Consider the following 25344-nt stretch of genomic DNA (forward strand, 5'->3'; position numbering starts at 1 on the left):
GCTCTCAAAACTCTCTGGCAGACAGCTTAAACAGAAATCTTCTGGACCCACATGAGTGGCAGCTAGAACAAAGAACCTTCACCCTTGTAACTCAGAAGTGGGGCACCCCGAGGGTCGACCTCTTTGCTTCCCACTCCAACCATCAGCTCTGTAAGTTCTCCACCAGGGAGCTTCGCTGCAAGGCCTGGAAAGTGGATGCTGTATCCTTCCAGTGGGTCAACCTCTTGGTCTATGTATTTCCCCTACTACCGCCCATTTCAAGGGTACTGCTCAAAAGCTCAAAATAAGGGAGGAAAATCCAAGGACAATCCTGATTGCCCCAGACTGGCCACGCCAGCACTGGTACCCACTGCTGTGCAGCCTGTCACCTCTGCCACCATGGCATCTCCCGTAGATCCCAACACTCCTGACCCAGAGAGAAGGAGAATTCATGCATCTCCAATTGCAGATCCTCAATCTGGCAGCCTGGCTTATTCTCTGACCACCGCACAAGCTGCCAATCTCAGCAAACAAGTTCTAGATATTATACATGAGGCCAGATGCCCTAACACTAGAAAGTCTTATGCTGACAAATGGAAAAGGTTTTGCACCTGGATCCAGGCTAAGGGAGTCAGGACGGCACAGCCCTCCCTACCTCTCATCCTAGATTACCTTGATGACCTGCTACAACAGGGGTCTGTCCTTTTCTATTAAAATTAATGCCGCTGCTATCTCTGCTCATTTCAGCACAGAGCCACCTCTTTTCTCACACCCTCTCATCAAACAGTTCCTAAGAGGGGTTAACAACTTGAGGCCACCCAGAAGAGCACCTACCCCACCCAGCTTGGGACCTAAACTTTGTGTTGGAAATGATCACCCTGCCCCCCTTTGAACCAGCAGCTTCAGCAGAGTTAAAGTTTCTCTCATGGAAGACAGCCTTGCTTCTGGTCATCACTTCAGCAAGAAGAGTATCCAAGCTACAAGCAATAATGGCTGTAGAGCCCTTCATCATTTTCCATGCTGACAGGGTCTCCCTCAGGACTAACCCATCCTTCCTACCAAAAGTGGTGTCCAGTGTGGCTCTCAACCAATTCATTCATTTAACCACCTTTTTCCCTAACCCACAAAACAAGGGTGAAATGATACTGCACTGTCTAGATGTGCACAGACCGCTCAGATTCTATCTAGACAGGACTAAATAATTTAGAAAGACAGATCAATTGTTAGTCAGCTTTGCTGCAAGAGCAGAGGGCAAAGCCATATCCAAACGAGCTATTTCAAAATAGATAGCACACTGCATCCATTTATGTTACACGCAACACGGGAAACCTCCCCCCAGGGGGTCAGGACACATTCTACCAGAGCAACCTCCACCTCTGCAGCTTTCCTCAGAGGGGTCCCCACCAGGGACATCCTGGAGGTGCTGCAACATGGACATCAGTTCATACCTTCACCAAGCATTACCACCTGCCTGTCTTCTCCACATCCAGGGCAGGCTTTGCCACCGCAGTCTTGCAGGGCACCCTAGCCAGCTCCCAGTCTTCTTGACTGCCTCCACCTCTTTTTTCAGCTTTGGGAATCAACCCAAATGTGAGGACTGCAACAGTGAAACACAAAGAACATAGTGCAGTTGTGTACACTTAGCATAAATGCAGATGTTCAAGTGTATTCACTGTTGCAGTCCTGTTTCCCCTCCCTCCATCCCCCTTGTGTGTGTGTGTGTGTGTGTGTGTGTCTCTCTCTCCTTTGCAAGGAACGTTTGGTATTTACTTTCTACTGGTGGTATTCTCCCACCATAGGCTTCTGACAGGGCAAGTAAAACTGATGTAATGGCATTGGCTACCTTATTTTATACTACTGACGACCTGACGTCAGTCCTGGAGCGACGGCAACTGACGCAGAAATACTAAGCCTCTGGTATTTGGGCTGACTGAGGGCTACCCTGGCAGGGATAACCCAAATGTGATGACTGCAACAGTGAATACTCTTGAACATCTACATTTATGGTAAGTGTACACAGCTGTACTTTCCTAACCCTATTTAAGCATAACCTTGACCAATGGATGGGAAATCTGAAATTCACTCTGGGTCTAGCCCTCATGTCTCTGATGGACAGAGGCAGACAGTAATGTCCAAGCTAACATAGCCCCCACATAACCTCTAGAAACTTTCTAAATAACATACCCCCTGCTGATAAACTCCTATAATACATTGACACAATTGGGTTGGATTTTATGACTAGGCATATAAAAAGGCCCTGGTGGTTGTTAGATTATAGGTTCACAGGTGTATACTAGGCTATTGCTGATAGAGAAACATTAAACCCAGAATGGGTTGTTCTTTTCCACAAAAATTGATTGATAAGGAGGGATTACATTAAGTGGGGGGTTCAGGAGTGCAGTCTCCTGTTTCAGGGTGCGGAGGGATTTAGCACCACCGACACACACTGAAAACTAGATTTTGACTGTCTTTTATTGGAAGATTTGTATTTTTCCAGTCTACCTAGACCTGTTGGTCTGTTGTGGTTGTATAATTTGCTGTTGTAGCCCCTTTGTATAGGTAGAATGTCATTTCCAAATTTCAGGAAAAGTAACAGCATTACTTTGTGATCCAGACAAGATGTGTTGATCAGTGACTGACCGGATGTTTTAAAGATGAGAATGTATAGGTGTTAGTATTTTGGGGAGGGTGTTGGGTCTGGTGTGATGAATTTCCCTGCTTTTGGGTATCATGAAAGTAAGTGTAGAGCTTAAGAGCAAGAGTGTTTTGTTTGTTTTTTTGTAGAAATAGGAAATATGTTGCATCTAAATCCTAATCTTTGCAGGCTTGAAGTATGCTGTCATGTGTTGAAATATACATTATTTACGGTTATTCACTGTTTACATTTTATATTATGTCCATTTTTGTTTTTAAATTGTTTACTGTATCGACTTTTAAATTGAACTGTAGGAAAAATCAAAGGCCCATGAAGGTGCACGCCCTATGAGAGCAATATTCCTTGCAGATGGAAGCATTCTGACAACCGGCTTCAGCAGGATGAGTGAACGACAGTTGGCACTGTGGAATCCGGTATGTTTGTCACCTTCTTTTAGTAGAAGTGTGCAGTGTAGAGTTTTATATGCTGCTTGTAGAAGATCAGTGTGCACTGTTTGAGAGTAGTTTATCACTTTCAGGGATTGGTGGCAGACAGGGCTATAGATGTCACACTGTTAAGCCAAAATGCCTTGATAGACTGTTTTCATTTCTTATACGTGTTGAGTATACACATGTAACCTGTGTGCTGTGTTTAATTTGCCAGTAAATTCTAAACTGTGCTATGCGCCCCTTTGGTAATGTTTGTATAAATCTGTGATTTGTTCCACTTTAGTAACCGTAATAGACGTTCATGAGTGAATCTGTGCACAAACACACATACGCATATGCATATGTATGTATTGTTTCCATTAGTGGTCTACCAGTGTGATGAGTATAGCTCATCTGTTGGGTAATTTGTTCATTCTTTAGTTACCTGCTTAGTTTAGTTTAGGGTCACAAGGGAGCCAGAGCTTATCCTGGCATTCAGGTACAAAGCAATGAAACTTAATCTTGAGAGGGGTGCCAGCTCATCCCAGGATGCACACTTACTGGGAATATGGAGGACTACGAGTTTACTTGTATTACATCTCTGGCATGTAGGAGGAAGTCAGAGTATCCTTTGAAAACCCATGCAGACACAGGAATGATGGGCAGGTTCTGCACAGAAGGCACTATAGCAAAGTGCCACAATTTGGCCATATTGTCTCATATCCCAGGAGACCTTGTTACTTTAAGTGATGCTGTTTCTTTTGTTTAGTTGCTGACTTGTTTCCTTTCTCAGTTAATGATGTTTTATTATTGGAAAATCTTGCATAGTCCTGCTTAGAATGGGCTTATAGATGGTGCACGCCTTGCGTTACATTTCATTTTAGCAGCCTTAGTTTTTGGCCATTTTGTTACCATTTGTTAGGTTTTTACAGGGCCTCAGCATCTGATGTTTATATGTAATGATCTTTGCATGGAAAGAACAGTGTGTGCGAACACGGACATCTTGTTTTCAGAAATTTCAGAATATGTACAACTAAATCTGTAATGTCTCACAGGGATGACCTCAACACGGTTTAAATATTAACTTACATAGTTAATGCTCTTATTTGGTTATTTTCCACTTTGGTATTTTTGTCAGTACATTATCAGAGAGTATTTTGCTCAACATGCTTCAAAGGTAATGTCTTGCTCTCTTGTTGCATAGTATGCTTTTTACTGAGGAGCCACTATGATTCCTGGAGGCTTCATGGTTCAGAAATCAGTTTCCCAGTAAAAGATGCTTGAAACTCAGTCTGAGTAAATGAAATACGGAGCTGGATTCAATAAAGTCTGCATGCAAACCATACACTGTAGCGCTCCAATTTGTTTTCTGCAAGCGGCTCTACATGCCATGTAGAGCCACGCAAACACTGTAAACATCAGAACATGCTAATTGCAGCATAAGGAGGTGAATTGTATGCTAATCCACCAGTCCCAGATGGAGGAGCTATTCAACAAGCTATAAAGCAATTGTGTACATTCAGTGAAGGTTTTGGCTCAAATTCCAAGACTTATTGGAATACAGCCATAGAAGCTATTCTACACGGAAAGAATGTTGGGGTCTGCTGTTGCTCTTCTTTAGGTGTATATGCAAGAGGCCCACGTCTGTGCTGTTTCTAATAGACCTCGGCCAAGAAGAAGTGTGTTTAGACCCCATTTAACTCATCTTGGTTTGCATGAGGTGGAAATTGTAGAGCACTACAGGGTGGATAGAGATTCACTACAGGAATTCTGCACATGCATTGAGATCAAAGAACCTCCTGGAGAACAGGGAAGAGTCTACATAAACAGAAATGTTTTCCACTCCATTAACTGCCAGGTTGTGTGTAACAGTAAGGCAATCATCCCGAATATGTGTGCTCGCAACCCCAGCAGTTACCACAACTCCCATATCTGGCACAACTCTCATCTCCATCAAAGGTTTCCCATGTAATGGCTGTGTGCTTCTAGCATCACACAGAATCGGCCCTGATTTAGGACACTTGTAACTGCCGGACTATCCAGGTAAGTGTTGAACCTGCAATAGGAAAGTAAATGGCTATAAACACAAATGAATGGCAGATCCTTGCATACTGTTACTTGCTAATGTACCCAAGTAGAAGGTATGTGAGGTTTACAGCAATGACATTAATGTGCGTCAGGACTGACTTCAGTAAATACAGGTGTGCTCTTTATCAACTAATAGGCCTCTTTCATCAAAGATATACCCAATGCAGAAACCTGTAGGAAAGCAGTACAATTTTCAAGAGCATCACAAGCACATATATACTAAGCACTCAGTCAGCTATGCACCCTGTGCATCAGACAAAAGACTTGGTGCATCACTGAATCCAAAAGATAGAATTAAGGATGTGGTACAGTTATTTGCACAGGGTGTTGTTTGGGGGTGGGGGGTGGGCAGGAGGCCAAGGCTGACACAAAAGGTAGTGAATGTGTGTGAGTAAGAAAGGCAAGCAGGCAGAAATTTATATAATTTATCAAATGGTCACGGAGGCAGAATGAGCTACAAGCCTCACGAATGATCCATGTACCTTTTGTGTCTTTATGAGCACTTAAGGTGAAATGTGTGTGTCCACAAGAACACAGCCAAGCTGTGTGCTAGCTCTGCGTCCTGGCATTTCAGACAGGTGTGACGTGCATAGTAGAGGTAACAGTACAGTGTTTTCTCCCCTGACCACAAGAACTGGCTCTGCCAGGAGTTGCATTGCTGTGATCAATCCTCATGGTCAGATGCACTGCTGTTACCTGAATACTTTCTTTTGTTGTGGCGACACACAAATGGTAGTTGGCTCCCCCACCCCCAAAACAACAAAGAAATGAATGTTTGTACAAACCAAGGCATACCACATAATTCAGTTGGTATATATGCTTTCAATACAATTCTCACAATGTGTACACATTTACAATAGAAAAGTCAATTTTATGATTGCCAGTTATCTCTCACTGTCCCCACCACTCCCCTAGAGTTGTTTCTGGGGCATCTCAGAAGCATAACACCTGTGTCATTAACAATGGTACATTACATTTCCCTGCAATAACATACAAGATTGTAAAATAATTTTAACAGTAACACTTATGATGAAAGTTAATAACCTGTCTGAGGTGTAAATGCCTGCCAAAAATGCATATGCCAACAGTGAACTATAAGAAGTGCATACAGATAAAAGTTCCATTTTCTACTGCTTATATAATTTGCTTTGTAACATGTTACAAAATCTAGAACATACTTGAAAAATACAATCGTAGCTTAGCAAAATTAGAAGCCTTCCCTGCAGATAAATCAGAAGGAATAGCAATCTTCTGTTTTGTCCAAGTACACGTCTCCTCACCTTCAAGTTCCATAGCTACACGGTTACTTTCTTGTTGTGTACATTCAGGCCTCTGAGTATGTTGAAAATGCAAATAAGGTGTGAACCCATTAGAACTGCTGAATACTAAACTTTTGACTTTGTGTAACAGGTGTAGACATACTGTAGGCACTAACTCACTGTTAGCTGCTAATGGATTGCAACAGTGAATGATTAGTGGGAGGGAGAAGGAAGACAACAGCAGTTCAGACCAACTTTTGGGTGTGTCACCCAAGATGCACTTAAAAAGAGTAGAAGTAACTTTAGCAGGCTTTTTAATGGAATTAAACAGCACACATTTATCATTTTTGTTCACTAATAGGCAAGCTCCCTTGCCTTTGCTGAAAAAATGTTTTTCATCGTCATGTATTTTCATTATACATTTAAAGGACAGTGATACACAATGCAGTATAGACTTGCATGGCTGAGAGTAGCTCAGATAAGAGAGGAATGAACACAATACAAAGAGAAGACAGAGCTGCATTGCTGCAAACCTATTCATAACTGGTTGTATGGTCAATAATTGCACTAAATATGTAAGCCACGCATGTACAGACAGACAGTGAGAATATACAAATGTATACATCTTGTTAATACTGTGGAGGAAATAGGAATTGCTTGCATGCACAATTTGTTTTCCTCCTGCAAAGTTGCTTCTGTGGCAGAGTGAGATAAGACACTCCTTGTGTGTTTTGTAGGTTCATTAGTATGGTAGTTCAAATCCTGAGTTGTGTAAAAAAAAAAAAAAAAAAAAAAAAAAACTCTAAAGTGTGTTAACATGCATTTTGTAATTTTTTTATTAATATTAATATTTGCATGCACAGAGTGAAATGTATAAATATTTTTGATTCTGTGGCAATGGTAAGGACAGCATAAATTGCAGCTGTGAATCGAGTGGGGTGTGTAGCACACCTGATAAACACATTGAAACACATAGGATGTGTAGAGCATGGTTCAAGTCCCACATTTTTCTTTTAATAAAAATGAATAACCAATTTTTACAATAATAACCTATGTTGGCCATTGCCTGTCTTGTTTGCGTGTTGCTCATCTTTGCACAAACGGTAATACATTGGACCAAAAGTATACATTGTAACTTTCAAAAAAGATACATAGGTTCATAGGTTCATAGGTTGGTACTAGGCTATCAGCCCTAGGGCCTATACAAGCCTAGCCATAACAATTCCCTGGCTGTTTCTTCCCACATTATTTACTTTCCTGTCTAGCAGGGTGACTGACGTGATCCCTGGGGTGAATTTCCTTTCTCCCATCCAAACGTCAAGGTTCCTCTTGAATAGGTCCAAAGAGGCACTCTGCTTGACATGTATGGGCAATCTATTCCAGAGTCTGAGGAGTCTCTGGGTCAGGAACCTATCCCTCCAGCATGTTTTGTTTATTGTGATGACAAGGTTTAGATCCCTGGAGCATGTAGCTCTGAGTTATTGGGATTTCTTTAAGTGTAGCATGTCCAACAGCTCTGGGTTTGACATGGCCTTGTATGTTAAGCAGAGATCGCCTCTGAGTAGACGATATGCGACAGAGTATAGCTGGAGTTTTTTAAGGCGGTCAGCGTAGGGCATCTGCTTTAGGCCTGTGATTCTTTTGCCTTCCATCATGCAAACATGCTAAATGGCATTGCACAGCAGTCAGCATGCACGCACAACACCTGCAAACGATAGAGACATTGTAACAATGTATCGTTTTGAAATTGACGTGTGGTCTTCCATTGCACAAACATGCTAAGCGGCATTGCGCAGTGGTCAGCACTCATACACAGTAATCAGTAAAAAAAATACACCTGCTGCCTTGCTGTTCCTCTGGCAACAGGTATTAAGTTAATGGCCACAATACAGGTGAGCCAGGGTTTCAGAACAGCAGATTCCAAGTTTTATTAATGCCATTCCACTGTAATTTATATAAAAATTTAATATAAAAGTAATTATACATAAAAATAACTATGTATAGCAGGTGGATTGAGCATACACAGGATATGTATATTACATGTCTAACGTTGGGTATCAGTGCAATAATGGTTCTGCAGTTAATTTTTTTTCTGAACTGTGATGTCACACACGTACATGGTTAACCACTCAGCTGCTTAATGTGTCTATATGACTAATGAACATGCCCGACAAACATGTCCTCTTTGACAATAAACACTCTGGTCAGTAATGAGTGTAAAAATACACCTGTTGCCCAGCCTTTCCTGTGACAACTGGTGCATGTTTTATGACCATAATACAGGTGAGCCAGGGTTCTAATCTAGCACACTCCAAATTTTGTTAATGCTGTTCCATGCAATTGTTAATAAAAATTAACAATCTAAAGATAATTATGCATAACAATAATTATGTATAGCAGTGGATATTCTGTGAATCCTATGTGACTGGGGGAATCCTGACAATTATGATGTTCTTCGTGTTTCACTGTTGCAGTCATTACATTAGGGTAATCTTGCAGGCAGATTGCCCTCAGTCGGCCTGAATTCCAAAGTCTTGGGTCCTGCGTCGGCTGTCGTCGCCCCCTTCCCTGACATCAGGTTGTCAGGGGTATAAAAGAAGCAGCCAACACCATTTTCTTTAGTCTTTTTGCCGCACGGTGGCCAAGCAGAAGCAGTTTGCAAGTGCCGGTCGGCCGACTCCTGAGATTTTCGAGTTAGAATTTCAGATCCAAGGTCTTCTATAAAGCTAAGTACCCTGTTGGGGAATCTTTTTTCTTGCTCCAGAACCGATGTCAGAAAAAGTTAATAATTGTGTTTCTTGTGGGAAGCAAATACCTCATAAGGACTTTCATTCTTACTGTATTCCTTGCCTAGGCCCTGATCATAATTTTCTGGATTGTCGGTTTTGTGCTAGATTTAACCAACACACTATTAAGCGTTGGTATGATTTTGCTTTAAACTACTTTGGATGCAGATTTAATTATCCAGAAATGTCGTCAGAAAGCCATCAGACTACCGGAGTTCACAAAAAATGCAAAGAAAAAGAAAGACCGTCAAGGCTCAAAGCCGACGACGAAGCTTCTCCTAAGCCAGTCGCCGGTTCCCTGGTTCTCAGCGAGGCGCTTTCGCAGCCCCTGATGACCGCTACTTTACAGTCGCAAGCCGCTACGAGCTCCCACGTGGAGTTGGCCATGCCACTGGAAACTCGAGGTATTGGAGCCTTTGACGCTAATCCTTCAGATGGGTCCGGAGCCGCTGAGCAGGCACTGGCTTCTGAGGGTGTATTCAGACCCAAACATCTATGCATTAAACTGACTTCAAAGGCAAAGACTAAAGCACCTTCAAAGAAGCAACCTCAAGAGCCACGTGGACAGGCCTCCATGCCCAAAAAACAGATGCTCAAAATGGCCAAAGACTTGATTACCTTGATCAGGAGTTCCCATCCCCCTCCTGATAAGAGGCCTAGGCAAGAGACTGAGTATGACTCTTCAGATCAGGTTTCCATTTCTTCTGATTCCTCTACTGATCAGGAATATCCCCCCCCCCCCCCCATGAGGATTCTGATGCTGAAGAATCCATACCTTCAGCTTCTCCTCCTGAGGACTATTCTTTTGGGGAAACCTTACATACCATGAGGGAGCATTTCCACTGGGAGAGCCAAGATTTTTCAGAGTCTAAAAAGAGGCTCATGGATTTCTTGTTACTACCTGAGCACAAGCCACTAGCCATCCCTCCTTTCTTAGACATTGTAGATGATGTGTTTTCGGAGTCTAGCCGTACCCCTGACTCCTTACCTCCAGCTCCTGTTAAGCCTGACTGATATTACAGGGTTCCTGACTCATATAAATTCCTTTTTAAAAACCCTGCTGCAGACCCAGAAACTATTTCTCAGGGTCCCAAGGGAGGTAAGGCTTCAGCTGCAAAAAAACGCTACCCCCTCTGACAGGGATTCTAGGGCACTGGATAAATGAGGAAAAATGGTTTACACATCCGCTACCAATTGCTATAAGGGCCTTAAACTGTCAGTTTCATATTCATATGCTCAAATATCAGCAACATGTCTTGGCATTGCTTAAACAGAAAATGTTGTTAAACTCTGAATGTGCAGAAAACAAGGAAATGCAGGATATATTGCATGCAGCTGAACAAGTTGGAAAGCATACTTTGCAATGTGGTTTTGATTCTTTAGAGGCCTCCTGCAGGGCCACAGTTACAGGTTCTGTAATTAGAAGGCATGCTTGGTTAAAGGAACAAAATCTGCCTGATCATGTTAAAATTAAATTATTAGATGGACCTTTACAGCAGGATTCTTTGTTTGGTGTTAAGGCAGGAGAGGTGTTAAAGAAAATGGAGGACAAGGCTAAATCTATGCAAACAGTCAAAGATTTCTTACAAGTACAGCCACCTAGGTTTAGTAGACACTGGCCAACAAAGAATTGGTCCTTTCCTGGATCAGACAGACCTCAAAGAGGCAGACCCAGACACCCTAGAGGCAGATCCCAGTCCATGCTGTTGTGAATGACCTGAGACGTACCTCCCTGGACTACATGAAAAGAGACATAGAGGAGCTCTCTGAGCATGTAGCCCAGGCCGGTATGACCCTGACCTTGAGTAGCATCTTACCCTCACCAAGAATGATGCCACAATATGAAGACAAGATGATCAATTTCAACAATTGGCTTAAGTATTGGTGCCATTTAAAGGGGATCCAATGCCTGTCAGCCTGGGATGACATGCTCGACAAGCCACGATGCTTCGCTAGGGACGGCTTGCACCTGTCACCCCTGGGCCTTCGGATATTGGCAAAGGCTCTTGCCACCCCCATAGTGCCTTTTTAGGCAAGGCTTAAAAGACAAACCCACCTCCATAGGTATCACAAGGGATAAGAAACTGAGAGCAATGCTACTCAACGCCAGAAGTCTAATCCTCAAGATGCATGCACTCAAAACTCTCCTTAGCATGGAGAACATCGATATCTGTGCAGTAACAGAAACCTGGTTCAAGGTTCCCGAGAGCACCCCAGCACTACCAGGTTATACCTCATACCATGCTTTTCGGCCCCAAAACTTGGACCGAACCACAAAAGGATGGGGGAGTATCAATATTCTTCAAAGATACTCACACCTCCAGGTTGGTGGCACAGCAAGAAGCATCAGAGACTATCCATGTGCAACTAACAGTGGGTAAAACTGCCTTCCAGTTTATAGCCTGCTACAGACCACCCTCCCAAACCCAGGAACCCCACTCAACCTTCCTGAGAATATTGGAAAATATGAAGGTCTCTCCAAACACCAATGTATTGGGCGACTTCAACTACCCAAACATAGACTGGGAGCATTACTCTAGCTCCAACACCGTATCCCAAAGGTTCCTAGAATTTATAAACTCAAATGCTATGGAACAACTTGTTACCACTCCCACAAGAGGGGAAAACATACTGGACCTGATCATCACCAACATGGGGGCTCTATGCTCCAGACCAGAAGTGTATCCCTCACTGGTAAGATCAGACCATAAACTAATCTCACTGGATATTCACATCCCGACCCCACCCCCTGCCCAGAAAACCACAGTGAAAAACTTCTCTAAAGCAAATTTCACACTCCTCAAAACCGAGGTGGAATCCTTCAAAGCCCCCGGGCCTGTGGAAAATACGGCCCAGACCGCAGAATCCTTTATAAATGCATTCTATGAACACCTTCATGCAATCCCAAATAAAACCAAGACCCAATCCTCCAAAGGCAGGCGTCCTGTCTGGTGGACCCCAGCCATAAACAAACTGTACAATAGAAGGAGGAATCTACTACATTATAGAGCAAAATCCCAAAAAAGGAAGGCATCTCTGATCAGTATTAGCAAAAAACTACAGGCACTCATAAAATCGTCTAAGGCCAGCTTCGAGAGAAAAATTGCACAGGACACTAAGGATTATCACAAGGCTTTCTTTAGTTATGTTAGGAACCTGGGTGGGAATTCCCAGATATGCTCAGAATTAGTCCAGAATGACAAAAAATACACCGAACCCACAGGCATTGCCAACATCCTTGCTGACAGATTCAGCGCAACCCCCCCCCCCACCAAAAAGGCAAATATCTATCCCAGCAGAGTGCTGCCCCCCTGACATCTCAGATGCTCAGGTAAGAGCAGCCCTCTCCAAAGCAAAAAACACAGCATCAGTGGGACCAGACGGTGTCCCGGGCTGCGTCCTACATGAACTCCAAGAAGAGCTAAACCCAAACATAAAACTACTGTACAATCTCAGCCTTACTACAGGATATGTACCCGAAGAGTGACGTACAGCAACAGTGGTCCCTCTCCACAAAGGTGGTGCCTCAACGGTTCCTGGAAACTATCGCCCCATAAGCCTGACTAGCTTGGTCTACAAAGCTATGGAAAGGACCATCATGGACCTCATAAATAAAGATATTGGGGATGTACAGACACTGGATCCTACCCAGTTCGGCTTTGTTAAGGGCAGATCCTGCCTCTTAAACTTGGTCGATATCTTTGAAAGAGTCACCAAGGCCATTGACGAGGGGAAGGTGGTCCATACAGCCTACCTGGACCTCGCAAAAGCCTTTGATACAATACCCCACTCGGGCATTATAGATAAGCTCACCAGCTTAAATATAAACCCCTATGTCACTAGATGGGTTGCAAACTGGCTCAAGGACAGAACCCACATGGTTAGACTTGCTAGAGCCATGTCAGACTCCAAACCAGTTACAAGTGGCATCCCACAAGGCTCAGTCCTGGGACCTCTCTTGTTCGGTATATATGTCTCGGAGGTACAGGCCAACACGGAAGGAGTGTGGCTGACCAAGTTCGCAGATGACTGCAAACTAGGCGCCATAATCGACTCTCCAGCCGACACAAGCATCCTACAAAAGGGCCAGCAGCAAAAAGTCCAATATTAAGTGTTTTATTAACATCCACTTTTCGTTCAAGAAAACTGAACTTCTTCAGACAAACATCAAAAGGTAACAAATGTAAAAAAAACTCCTTAAATACACAATTAACAACACATGGTACATTTGAATGGACCAACCAACTGGTTAAAACTCGCTGACATCAATATGTGGGAAAAAGCTGATCTCAAAGCTTCTTAAATTCTTAAAGTGCTACTACATACAAAAGTCAGATCTTTACAAATTGTGTTTTGAAATCAAACAACTGACCAAAATAAAATGAAAAATTATCAATGAAAATGTGTCTAAACATAAAATGTTTAAAACCAAGAAAAACGAAACATAATAAATGGAACCAATTTAATGACGAAAAATAAGAAGTAGAACATAAAAAAGGCACATTGCCACTGGTTTGAGATTCAAAATTGCTGGGTCTTCTTTCTCCACTGTTGGTAGATTCAACTGTAAATCTCGATCGGTTGTTTATTTAGCTTGCTGCCAGTCTTGCCCAGCATTTTATGTGGACAAGACTGACAGGTTTTAACGAAAGAATCTATGAGCATTTATATTGTATTAGGAAAAACAAGTGTGAAAACGCTTTGGCGAAACATGTTAATGACCACCCTCAGCACAGTTTTACTTTTAGGGTGTTAGGACAGGTTCCCTTTGACATCGGGGGGGTCCTTTCCAACTATTATTAGAGCGCCTAGAAGTGATTTGGCAGCTGAAACTCTGTTCATATAGACCTCCAGGTCTTAACGACAGAGTAAGTTTAGCTTGCATTTTGAAACTCAGAAGTATGCAGAGGTAATTTTATTATTATTTTTTATTTTTATTCTTCATTTATGACTTATTATTTTTTATTTTTTATGTTCTACTTATTTTTCGTCATTAAATCGGTTGAACCTATGAACAGGTCAAAGCAATGGGGTGCTTCTACCTTCAAAGGTGGAGAAGACAAATCACATCCTTACAGGAAACAGTCCCAATGACTTTCCCCTGCCTGCACCAAGCACTTATTTCCTGGTAGCACCCTTAGGGGAAAAATTAGCACTTTTTTCTCAAAATTGGCACATATAACCCAGGACAAGTGGGTTCTAAATATCGTGTCACAGGGCTACAAGTTCCATGTCACAGGGCTACAAGTTCCATTTCCATACCCTGCCAAAGGCAAACGGCTGGCCAGATCTGCCAAAAAATCAATGGGCAGAGGCACAAAAACAAGTCTCATCCCTCATGGACATGAGGGCCATTCAACAAGTGCCAGAGCAAGAGCGGGGACAAGGATTTTACTCAAGACTGTTCTTAGTACCCAGAAAGGACAAGGCCTGGAGGCCAATACTGGACCTATCAATTCTGAATATATTCCTGGGTATACCAAAATTCAAAATGTTGACTTTGCAGCAGCTACTGCCCATGCTTGGCAAGAACGCTTGGCTTGTGACTTTATACCTAAAAGAGGCATACCTGCATGTCCCAATCAGACAAATATGCAGAAGATACCTCAGATTCAAGGCTGGCTCACTGCATTACCAATTCTCTGCACTGCCCTTTGTAAAGACCCTGGGCGCAGTAGATAAGCCAAAGTGCCTTGCACCAGTAATTGCATTCTGCAGACAGAGGAATACAAATGTATCCTTACTTGGACGACTAATTCAGGCAGAGAACAAGGACATCCTTCTACAGCATCTGGCGTTTGTGAAAAAACGTCTAACATGCCTAGGGTACACAGTCAACGAAAAGAAATCAAAACTAGTACCCTCTCAAGAGATAATATTCCTGGGTGCAAGCTTAAATACAACTGCCCAGATGGCTTATCTCACGCCAGACAAAGACAACTGACTACCTACTTCAAAATGTTAGCAACAAAGGCCCAGTTATCTGCAAGAAAAATTCTGCAGGCTTTGGGCTTCATGGCATCCTACATCATACTAATTCCATATGCAAGACTGCATATGAGGAAACTTCAATGGTACCTAAAAAGTGTTTGGACGTAACATTGCCACAGCCTGGAAACTATAATTACTCTCATTCCCTGCCTGCAACAGGAGTTTCAATGGTGGGCAAAGGCTTGTTACTAAAACAAGGGACAGCCGTTCACATTACCCCCAGCCAGGCAAACACTAACAACAAATGCGTCAGATTATGCCTGGGGGGGGCCCACATGGCAGGAAGATGCATTCAGGGAACATGGACCTCAAACCAAATGCATCTACATATCAATCATAAAGAGATGCTAGCTGTTAAAAATGCCCCGACAGCCTTCAAGGACCTACTTCAACTAGGACAACTACTGATAGACAGACAACACCACGGTCATGTGGTATATAAACAAGCAGGGGGGCACAAATTCTTACCCCTTTGCAGACTAGCCATGACTTTGTGGGACACAGCATTGACTTACCAAGTACATCTGCAGGCACAATTCCTGCCAGGAAGGAAAAATACTCTGGCAGACGAACTAAGCAGAAACCTCATGGATCCCCACGAGTGACAGCTGGATCCACAAGTCTTCAGCATGACATAGATCTATTTGCCTCCCCTCACAACTACCAACTAAAGAGATTCTGCACAAGGATTTATCACAGACAAGCATGGAAAGTGGACGCCCTATCAGTATATGCCTTTCCCCCTCTGCCTCTCCTCCCCAAGGTACTCCTAAAGGTCAGACAGGAGAAGCCAAAGATTATACTGATTGCACCAGACTGGCTCTGCCAGCACCGGTACCCAATATTAAGGAACTTGTCTCAATGCCCAGCTTGAACCCTGCCTCAAGTACCGCATCTACTGTCCCAGCAAAACAATCAGATCCTGCACAGCCAGCTCAGAACTTTAAACTTGACAGCATGGCGGATAATGTAGTCATACAAAACACACCTCTCAGCAAAGCTGTGATGGATGTCATTTTGGAATCCAGGAGGCTTAGTACTAGAAAATCTTATGCGGGAAATGGAAGGGATGTTGTGCTTGGAACCAGGCACAAGGAACAGATACAGCTGTGCCAAATATTCCTCAGATTTTGCAGTACTTAACTGAGATGCTAGACAAAGGCCTATCTCTCTCATCTATTAAAATTCATGCCTCTGCCATTTCGGCTTATTACAATGCAAAGCCACCAGTCTTTTCTCATCCCCTTATTAAAACAGTACCTCAGAGGAGCCAAAAATTTAAGGCCTCCAAGGAGATCACCACTGCCTGCATGGGACCTCAACTATGGCTTGGAAAAACTCACCCTGCCTCCATTTGAATCAGCTGCTACTGCTAATATAAAGTTTTTATCATGGAAAACAGCTCTGCTCCTAGCAATAACTTCTGCAAGATGAGTTTCAGAGCTACAGGCACTCATGGCTGTGGAACCTTTTATCATTTTTTATCCGGACAGGGTCTCCCTGAGGACAAACCCAGCATTTATGCCTCAAGTGGTGTCCAGTGTGGCTCTTAACCAAACCATTCATTTGCCAACTTTTTATCCAAATCCACAGAACAAGGGGGAAAGAATTCTGCATTCTTTGGACGTGCACAGATGGCTTAGATTCTACTTGGATGGAACCAAAGTTTTCAGAAAGACAGAGCAATTACTAGTGGCATATGCTGCAGGATCACAAGGAAAGGCTATCTCAAAGCAGACTATTTCAAAGTGGATAGGCCACTGCATTCGTTTCTGCTACTTATACCACGGCAAGCCAGTGCCTAAGGGTATTAGGCCACATTCCACCAGAGTTGCAGCCACTTCAGCAGCCTTTCTCAGGGGAGTACCAACCAAGGACATTTTAGAGGCAGCTACTTGGAGTTCAGTGCACACCTTTACAAAGCACTATCATCTGCCACTCTACTCTAAATCCAGGGCAGGCTTTGCCACTGCAGTTCTGCAGGGTCTCATAGCCGCTCCTAATGCTATTTAGCTCCAGCCTCCCAACCATAGCTTTGGGAATCTACCCAAATGTAATGACTGCAACAGTGAAACATGAAGAACATAGTACAGTTGTGTACACTTACCATAAATGTAGATGTTAGAGTGTATTCACTGTTGCAGTCCAGGTTACCCACCCGCCACCCCCCTTTTTCTTCTGATGGAACCTATCTTTCCTTCTCTGATTTATACAACCTATGTGGTGTATTTGCTTGTGGATGAAGGTAACGTTTATATTGCTGCATGTAATTTTATATATGGATATAAATTTTGACTACCCTTTTTGGGGGCACCTGACATCTGGGGCAAGAAAAACTAAAGAAAATGGCGTTGGCTGGTTCTTTTATACCCCTGACGACCTGACGTCAGGGAAGGGGAGACGACAGCCGATGCTGGACCCAAGACTTTGGAATTCAGGCCAACTGAGGGCAACCTGCCAGCAGGATTAATGACTGCAACAGTGACTACACTCTAACATCTACATTTATGGTAAGTGTACACAACTTTACTTTTCTGTAATTAAAAGTTTCTTTTTTGCCCTGGGATGGGACTTCATACTTCAGTGGTAGTCATGAACACAACTCGCGTAATCTATGTCTAGCTGAAAAACTGACTGTATTGTGTGGTATGACCCAGAACATGGAAATCTTTCCTGCAAGTAATACATGTGTATGCATTTCCTACTCCTGCATCAAACATGAGAATGCATAAACCAGGACCTAGTCAGGTCACGCACATACACGGTTAGCCACTCAATCTTTAGTGTGTCTGTATAGTTGATGAGCATGTCTTACAAACACTTCTTCTTTGACAAGGATGAAAAAAACACCTATGTGGAAGAATGTTTTCCTGTTTTTACATAGGTTTGAATCCCACATTGTACTAATTACTTTTATCATTGTGTAAAGCCCCACAAAAAATGTGTTGAGTCATAAAAAATTATACAACCCCAATACATGTATTAAAAGTCATCTAACAGGTAAAGCAGCAGACAAGCCATAAATTTAATGACAACTGTCACATTAGCCTTCCTGTTTTGTAAACTGCCTTCCTCTCTTTTTGGCATTGTTGCTCTCTGATTAACATCGTGCAGAGATGGTTGGCATGGCTGTGCGGGTTTTCACACTAGCCATAAACTGCGATATAAATTAGTGGAAAAACACTTTAACTGTTGCTAGATCACCTGTATAGACATGGCAGGAGCTAGGAAGGAAAGTGTCCGATTTAGGCCTCAAAGATGGAGTGTAGAGGAGTCCAGACTATTCATTGCACTCCTTGTAAAGCGCCACAGCCGTAGGCTTTTGCAGGAGGACTATACCTGGTCTCAATATAAATCAGATGCTTGGAACAGTCTAGCGTAGGCTGTCTCCAGTGCAACTGACATATCGCTCAGTGGAGAGCAATGCAGGCGACATTACAACAACCTTAAAAAGACGCAAGCAGGAGCAACTCAACCAATGGTTGGATGAGTTTAGAAGTGCTGACATCTCACAGTTGTGTAAGTATACGGATAACTTTAAATTGTATACAAAGCTGGAGATAGCCAAGACTGATATGCATAATGCTCTTCTCTTTCTCTCCTCTTTATTTTACAGCTGTCCAGGAGGTTTCAGCAAACAGGGAGGCCCATGCTGAACACTTAGAAATGCTGAGATAAGCTAAGGTGTATGTATGCACCACAAATTAAAAATTGTTTTATTAAAAGTATTGCTCTTCCATACATTAGTAGCAAATTAAGCATGTATATCTTAACTGTAAAATCAAGCATGCATGCTTGATTCTGTAGCTCAAGGTTATTGTAGGAGTTTGTTGTTGCAGTGTATTCAGATATTGTGTGTTTAGATCCCACAAGTAAATACTTACTAAAATAAAAAAAAATATTAATTTCAACAAAACTGGCATAAATGCAATGTTATTAATCTGTACTTTTAAAAGCCTGCCTGTAATATACGCAGATTACATGCATTATTTGGAACAATTCTCAGTCCTATTTTGGATTTTTTAAAAGTATAGTTCATGTAAAAGTAAAAAATATATTTTATTGCAGTAATTTATTGTATGTGACATATGATGGTTCTAATTATCTTTTTCTTTTTTTTTTCCTCTTACCCCATCCTCTTTCTCTTTTTTGTGTGTATATGTGTGTTCACACCGTTCTGATATCTTCATTTTTGACAACTAATAAAATGATTTTCTAGCACATGGAGGTAGGCCAACCAGTGCATCTCAGCCTACCACCCTTCCAACGGCTGTTGCACCAGTGCCCAGCACGGGATGCAGCCTGGCAGCACTGCCTCTACAGCCTGTGCACTTCCTGGGCCCTCAACATCAGGCAGCATTATCCTGGCAGCTGATGCAGTGGTACCGTTCTGGAGTATTGGTGTAGGTGGGGACTTTGTCAGGAACTGTCAGGCATGGTGCACGAGGTTGTAGAATGTACCATTGGTGCACATCTTAGCCTTATGAAGAAGGTGCTTGTTGGAATGCAGAGAAAAACCAAAACATCAAGCACTCCAAAAAGAAGTTGAGGAAGGGAACAGTGATGACCGTTCTGAGAGTGAAGACTAAGATTCTCAGTGTCCCCATGCTTTTGAAGGAAATGGGCCTCCGATGTCCCTGAACATTTTGTGTCCCTGTCTGTCTTGTTTGTCTGCATCCGCTTTCTCACCTACCCTACTTGAACCTGATGTACATACATCCCTTACCCAACATTCCTCTCTTTTTGAAATAATAAAAAAAAAACAAAAAAAACTGGCAGCTGTTCCACACACACACAAAAAAAAATCATCCCGTACATAGCTGTCCACTATGCACGTGTCTTCTCGACACACTTGATGCGGTCCAATTTAGCTACACAACATGATTGCATTGATGTCACCCATTTGTGTTGCGGTGACAGTCCAGATTCATCCAATTTTACATACATGTTCATATTACACTGTTGAAGTGGATAGCTGCTGATCTGAAGTAGTTACTTCATTTGCTCTGCAACCTGTGGGTATCGGATCCAATCTCGGATCCGAGCCGGCAGCTTTCCAAGCTACAAGATCCGGGCTCCTAGCTCCTCCCCCCTACCCATAATCCCCTGCTATGTGCTACATTACCTCAGATCGTTTTTTGCCGCGGCTGAAGCAGCTACTTTTGAAGAGCTCCTTGGCTTTTTGGTGAGATTGAACCTTTTTCGTTTTTCTGTAAAAAAAAAAAAAAAAAATCTTTTTTTCTTGTGTGTGTGTGTGTAGTTTTTTCTGGGTTAGTTATCGATAGTGTAGTTAGATACCTTTGTTCCCCTTTTCTAACTAGTTTTTCTGTTAGTTCCCGCCTTTCACCCTCCCCCCTCTTAGTGTTTGGGTGTGTTTTGGTGTGAGTGGTGTTATGGCTGAAGGGCCTAAGGCGGTGTTCTCAAAATGTACTGAGTGTGGCCATAAGCTTTCGCCGGCGGATGGCCACACTCAGTGCGTTTTATGCTTGGGGGCGGCCCACTTGTCATCGGCCTGCACAATCTGTGCGGCCTTTAATCCCTGAGCTATTAGGGACAGGAAGAACAAGCTGATCCTGGCAGGCATGTTGCCTCATGAATCTGCTTCTTCTTCCTCCCCCTCTCAGGCACAGGCTGTCTCGACAGCCCTCGTGCCTTCTGTGCCCCCCGACTCAACCTGGGACTCAACCTCCCTCTTTGGTTTTGAGTTCGGGGGATTCGGGTACCTCCACTATGGTGGAGAAAAGACACAAGGACAAGGGACAAAAGTCCCACAAAAGGCGGGCTGAGACTCGACCCTCAGCCCCGCCGTCTAAGATGGCTAGGTCTCCCTCGAGGGTCTACGGATCCTCCCCCTCTCGGCTCCATTCACCTCGTTTTTCTCCGGAGCTGGAGGAGGAGGATCGGTCTCCCTCGAGGTCGTCGAGGCGACCCTCCCGGCCCGCCTCGACGACTTCTTCAAGATCAACCAGAAGCCTCACTGAAGCAGATATGGATCGGATGATGCGCCGATTCATCCAGACCCAAATGCAGATGGGGGTGCTCTTGCCTCCCCCCCCCCTCTGTGGGGGGAGCGCGGCCCCCATATTTGCTCCGATTACTCCTTCTCCGACCCGTTTTCGGGTCTCTGAGTTATCGGATCCGGGCCCTTTCAGAACCGGGGATTCGTCGGCGCCGATAGCTCCAGTCGCTTCGACACCGACTGTGCCTTCGAGTCTGTCGGATCCGAGCTCTCGGGGCCGAGGGCTGAGCATCGGATCCGGGGGAGCTGGTGTGTCTTCAGCTCTGTTGGGTTCGGAGCACACCTCTCTTTTGGCTCCGGCTGCATCGGGTCCGATCCCAATCCCTACCTCAGAGCCAAGGAGATTGCTCTCGGAGCCTGGCGAGAGTAGCTCTCCTTCGGCTTTTGAGGTTGTGGAGAGGGTACTGTCGAGGACCTCCAGGTCCCCGGTTCGGGCGTCGGATCCTCCCGTAACCCCGCTGCATGTGGGTCTATCCTCCATCATCCGACCATCGGGACAGCCTGCTCAAGCCCTCCAGTTGGTTCCCTTAGAGGAACAGGACCCCATTGACGAGCCCTCTTCGGACATTCCCACCGAGGAGGTCCCACGAAAACGTCGGTGCAAGAGGAGGCACCTGGACTCCCCCGAGTCCGTTACAACCGACACAGATTTAGATGAAGGGGAGGGTTCCCCAAGGTCACCCCCCGAGGATGTCTCCTTTGGAGACATCATGCAAATGTTGCGTATTAGAGGGGGGTGGTCTGCCCAAAAACCTTCCACGGATGAATCTGTGTTCCTGGATGCATTTGAGGCAGGCCCTTCTACCTCCTGGGTGTCCCCCCTGGCTGACCCCCTGGTAGACCTCATTACTACCAGGACGTGGAAGGAGCCCGACACCGTGGAGCCTATCCAGAAGCGACCTGACAAGATCCTTAGCCCCCCAGTGGATAGATTGTCTTGGGCCAAGGGAACCCCCGTGGATGCCATGCTGGTGGCGGCTGCCACCAAGAGAGAACTCGCACAGGAGAGTTCTTCAGTTCACCCGCCAGATAAGGAATCTCGGACACTGGACCGCATTGGGAAGCGGATGTTTAGTTCAGCGACCTTTTCTGTAAGGGTGCTGAGCTATATGGCACATACCATTAGGCTGCAACGAGACTTAATTAAGGAATACGCTGCAGCCCCCCCGGAGTCCATTTCGGTCGAGGACAAAAAAGTTTTGTTGACTCGTATGGCCACTCTGAAATCCATCTCTAACACGTCCATGCGTCTACTCTCCCATGCCATGGAGGGAGCTGCTAGGGCCAGCGGAGCCGGGGTCGTCTTGCGACGTCACTCCTGGCTCCGTCTTTGCGATTTCGCGTATCCCTTCAAGGCGTCCTTTGCGAATGCACCCTTTGACGGATCTTTGCTCTTTGGCAAGACCGTTCGCAAGACGCTGGTCCAAAGCGAGAAGGATGGCATCGGGGCCCGCTTCTCTAATCCCCAACGATCCTTTTCTAGGAATCAGAGGGGACAAAAGAAGCTGTGGTTCCGTAAGTCCCAGCAATCCCATCCGGCTTCGGACCCCTCGTCCTCTAGAGGCAGAGGAGGACAAGGAGGACGCCGGCCCAGAGGCAGAGGGGGGACCGCGTAACTTTGGGTCCAGCGAACCCTTCCCGGATAGACCCGCGAAGCAGCCCTGAGGGCTTACCCGGCTGTCCCTCTCTGGAGGCAGTCGGGGGGCGGTTGTCGGAGCACTTGTCAAACTGGGAGTCCATTACGACAGATCGATGGGTGCTCCTCATCATATCCAGAGGTTATACCATCCCCTTCATAAACCACCCTCCCTCGACCAGACACCTCCCCGAAGTTCCACCCGATCGAAGGGAGGCAGCAGCTTTAGAAATCCTGAAGTTGCTAGAAAAAAGAGCCATCCAGCCCGTCCCCCCAGACCAGTCCGGATCGGGTTATTACTCCAGGTCCTTTTTAGTGCCAAAAAAGACGGGGGACCTAAGACCCATTCTAGACCTCTCCACTTTGAATCTGTTCATTCCCAAAGAAAAATTCCAGATGGTCACACTCCAATCTATTCTCCCCCTTCTGCAGCAGAACGACTGGATGTGCTCGATAGAACTCAAGGATGCGTACTACCACATCTTGATGGACAGACGATCATGAAGGTTTCTCTGCTTCCGGCTGGGAGCCAGTCATTACCAGTTCAGGGTTTTCCCGTTCGGCCTCACCTCAGCCTCCAGGGTGTTCACCAAGGTCATGGCAGTGGTTGCAGCCCACCTGAGACTTCAGGGCATTCAGGTCTTCCCGTACCTAGACGACTGGCTCCTTACCGCCACCAACAGGCATCGGCTCTGCGTGGCAAGAGATTATGCTCTGACCCTTGCCCAGAGCTTAGGCATCTCTCTAAACCTCCAGAAATCCTCTCTTTGCCCCGTACAGGTCTTGGAGTTCATAGGGGCCAAGTTATATACCTGCATTTCTCGAGCTATGCTAACTGCGGACAGGATAAACAGCTTGTCGTGTCAGGTGCTAATTCTTCTTCAAAGCCCGGCCCTGGAGGCGGAATTAGTTCTGAGGGCACTAGGATCTATGGCAGCAGCAATCAGTCTCGCCCTTCACGCGCGTCTGCGAATGAGGATTCTGCAGTGGACCCTTCAAGTTCACTGGTCCCTGCTACTCCATCCTTTGAATACTCTGATTCCTCTGAGCAGAGTTTGCAGGCACTCCCTTCTTTGGTGGCTCCACGCCCCAGAGCTGAAGGAAGGGAGGCCTTTTGTTGCCCCCCCCAAGCCACGCTGACCACGGACGCTTCTCGCCTTGGGTGGGGGGGGCATTGTTCGGGCAGAACCGTCCAAGGCACGTGGACTCCCCTGAAGACCGCTTTGCATATCATTGTCCTAGAGATGAGGGCGGTGCTTCTAGCGTTGCAAGCTCTCCACAACCTTCTACCTCTGGGGACTATTGTAATCCAGACAGACAACATGTCATTTGTCTGGTACATAAACAAGCAATGAGGAACCAGGTCCTACCACTTTGCCGGGAGGCTATGAGAGTGTGGGAATGGGCGATATCCACGAACCACTTTCTGGTAGCAATGCACATTCCGGATCGGTCCAACATTTTGGCGGACAAACTGAGCAGAGTGATTCTCACTCCGTACGAGTGGTCTCTCAATCCATCAGTTGCGAAGCAGATCTTCTGCAAATGGGGTTGGCCTTGCTGCGATCTTTTTGCTTCTCCCTTAAACACAAAATGCAGCAAGTACTTCGCAATACTTCCCCCCGAAGGGGAGAATCCCAGAGACGCTCTAGTCCATGCTTGGCCGTCCGGTCTACTTTATGCCGATCCACCCCTTCCGCTCATGACCAAGTTCAGTACAGAAAGCCCGTCGGTTGGGGAGCAGAGTTATCCTTGTAGCCCCATTCTGACCTCGCCAGATCTGGTTCCCGTACCTGCGGTCTCGCAGTGCATCTCCGCCATGGATACTGGATCCCATTCCAGACCTGATTTCACATCCGGCGGGATTACAACCCCCAAACCTGGTGAACCTCAAGCTTGCGGCTTGGTTGCTCCAGTTCCACTGATGGCTAGGGCTCCCAGTATCTCATCTCCTGTTAAGGCCATTCTAGTCGCAGCACATAAGCCGACTACTAGGAAGATTTACTACAGCAAATGGAAACGTTTCTCTGTCTGGGCTAAAGATAGAGGCTTGGATCCATTTACAGTTCCTATTCCTACTATTCTAGACTTTCTGTCTCTGATATTCCGACAAGGAGCAAGTGCTTCAGTTAAGGTGCAATTGGCAGCCATCTCCCATTTCCATGTGGGAGATGGACTAGGATCTTTGGCTTCTACAAAATTATGTAAAACCTTCTTATGGGGCGTTTTCCTCTTGAAGCCTCCGGTGAAAGTGGTGGTGCCTCCATGGGATTTGGCCTTAGTCTTACATGCCTTGACAGGCCCACCCTTTGAACCCATGGCTTCGGTTCCATTAAAGTTCTTGTCCTGGAAAGGAGGGGGAGTATCCATATTCATCAAAGACACCCACACCTCAAGACTGGTGGCAACGCACGATGCATCAGAGACCATCCAGGTGCAGTTAACCATAGGCAAGACTGCTCTGCAAATTGTAGCATGTTACAGGCCACCCTCACAAACTCAGGAACCTCACATGGCCTTCCT

General features: G+C 45.1%; 1 protein-coding gene across 3 annotated transcripts in view; it reads left to right on the plus strand.

Annotated features, from left to right (window-relative positions):
* The window catches only part of CORO1C (coronin 1C), a 1687220-nt gene that overhangs the window by 1172544 nt on the left and 489332 nt on the right, over positions 1–25344 (plus strand). For all 3 annotated transcript variants that reach the window (XM_044068401.1, XM_044068402.1, XM_044068403.1), the window contains exon 6: positions 2929–3048. In XM_044068401.1, the coding sequence (XP_043924336.1) occupies positions 2929–3048 (120 nt within the window). The remainder of the gene's footprint in view (positions 1–2928; positions 3049–25344) is intronic.

Source organism: Protopterus annectens, chromosome 4.part0 (assembly GCF_019279795.1).
Source record: "Protopterus annectens isolate FY-2018-M chromosome 4.part0, PAN1.0, whole genome shotgun sequence".
In the NCBI taxonomy this organism is placed as follows: Eukaryota; Metazoa; Chordata; order Ceratodontiformes; family Protopteridae; genus Protopterus; species Protopterus annectens.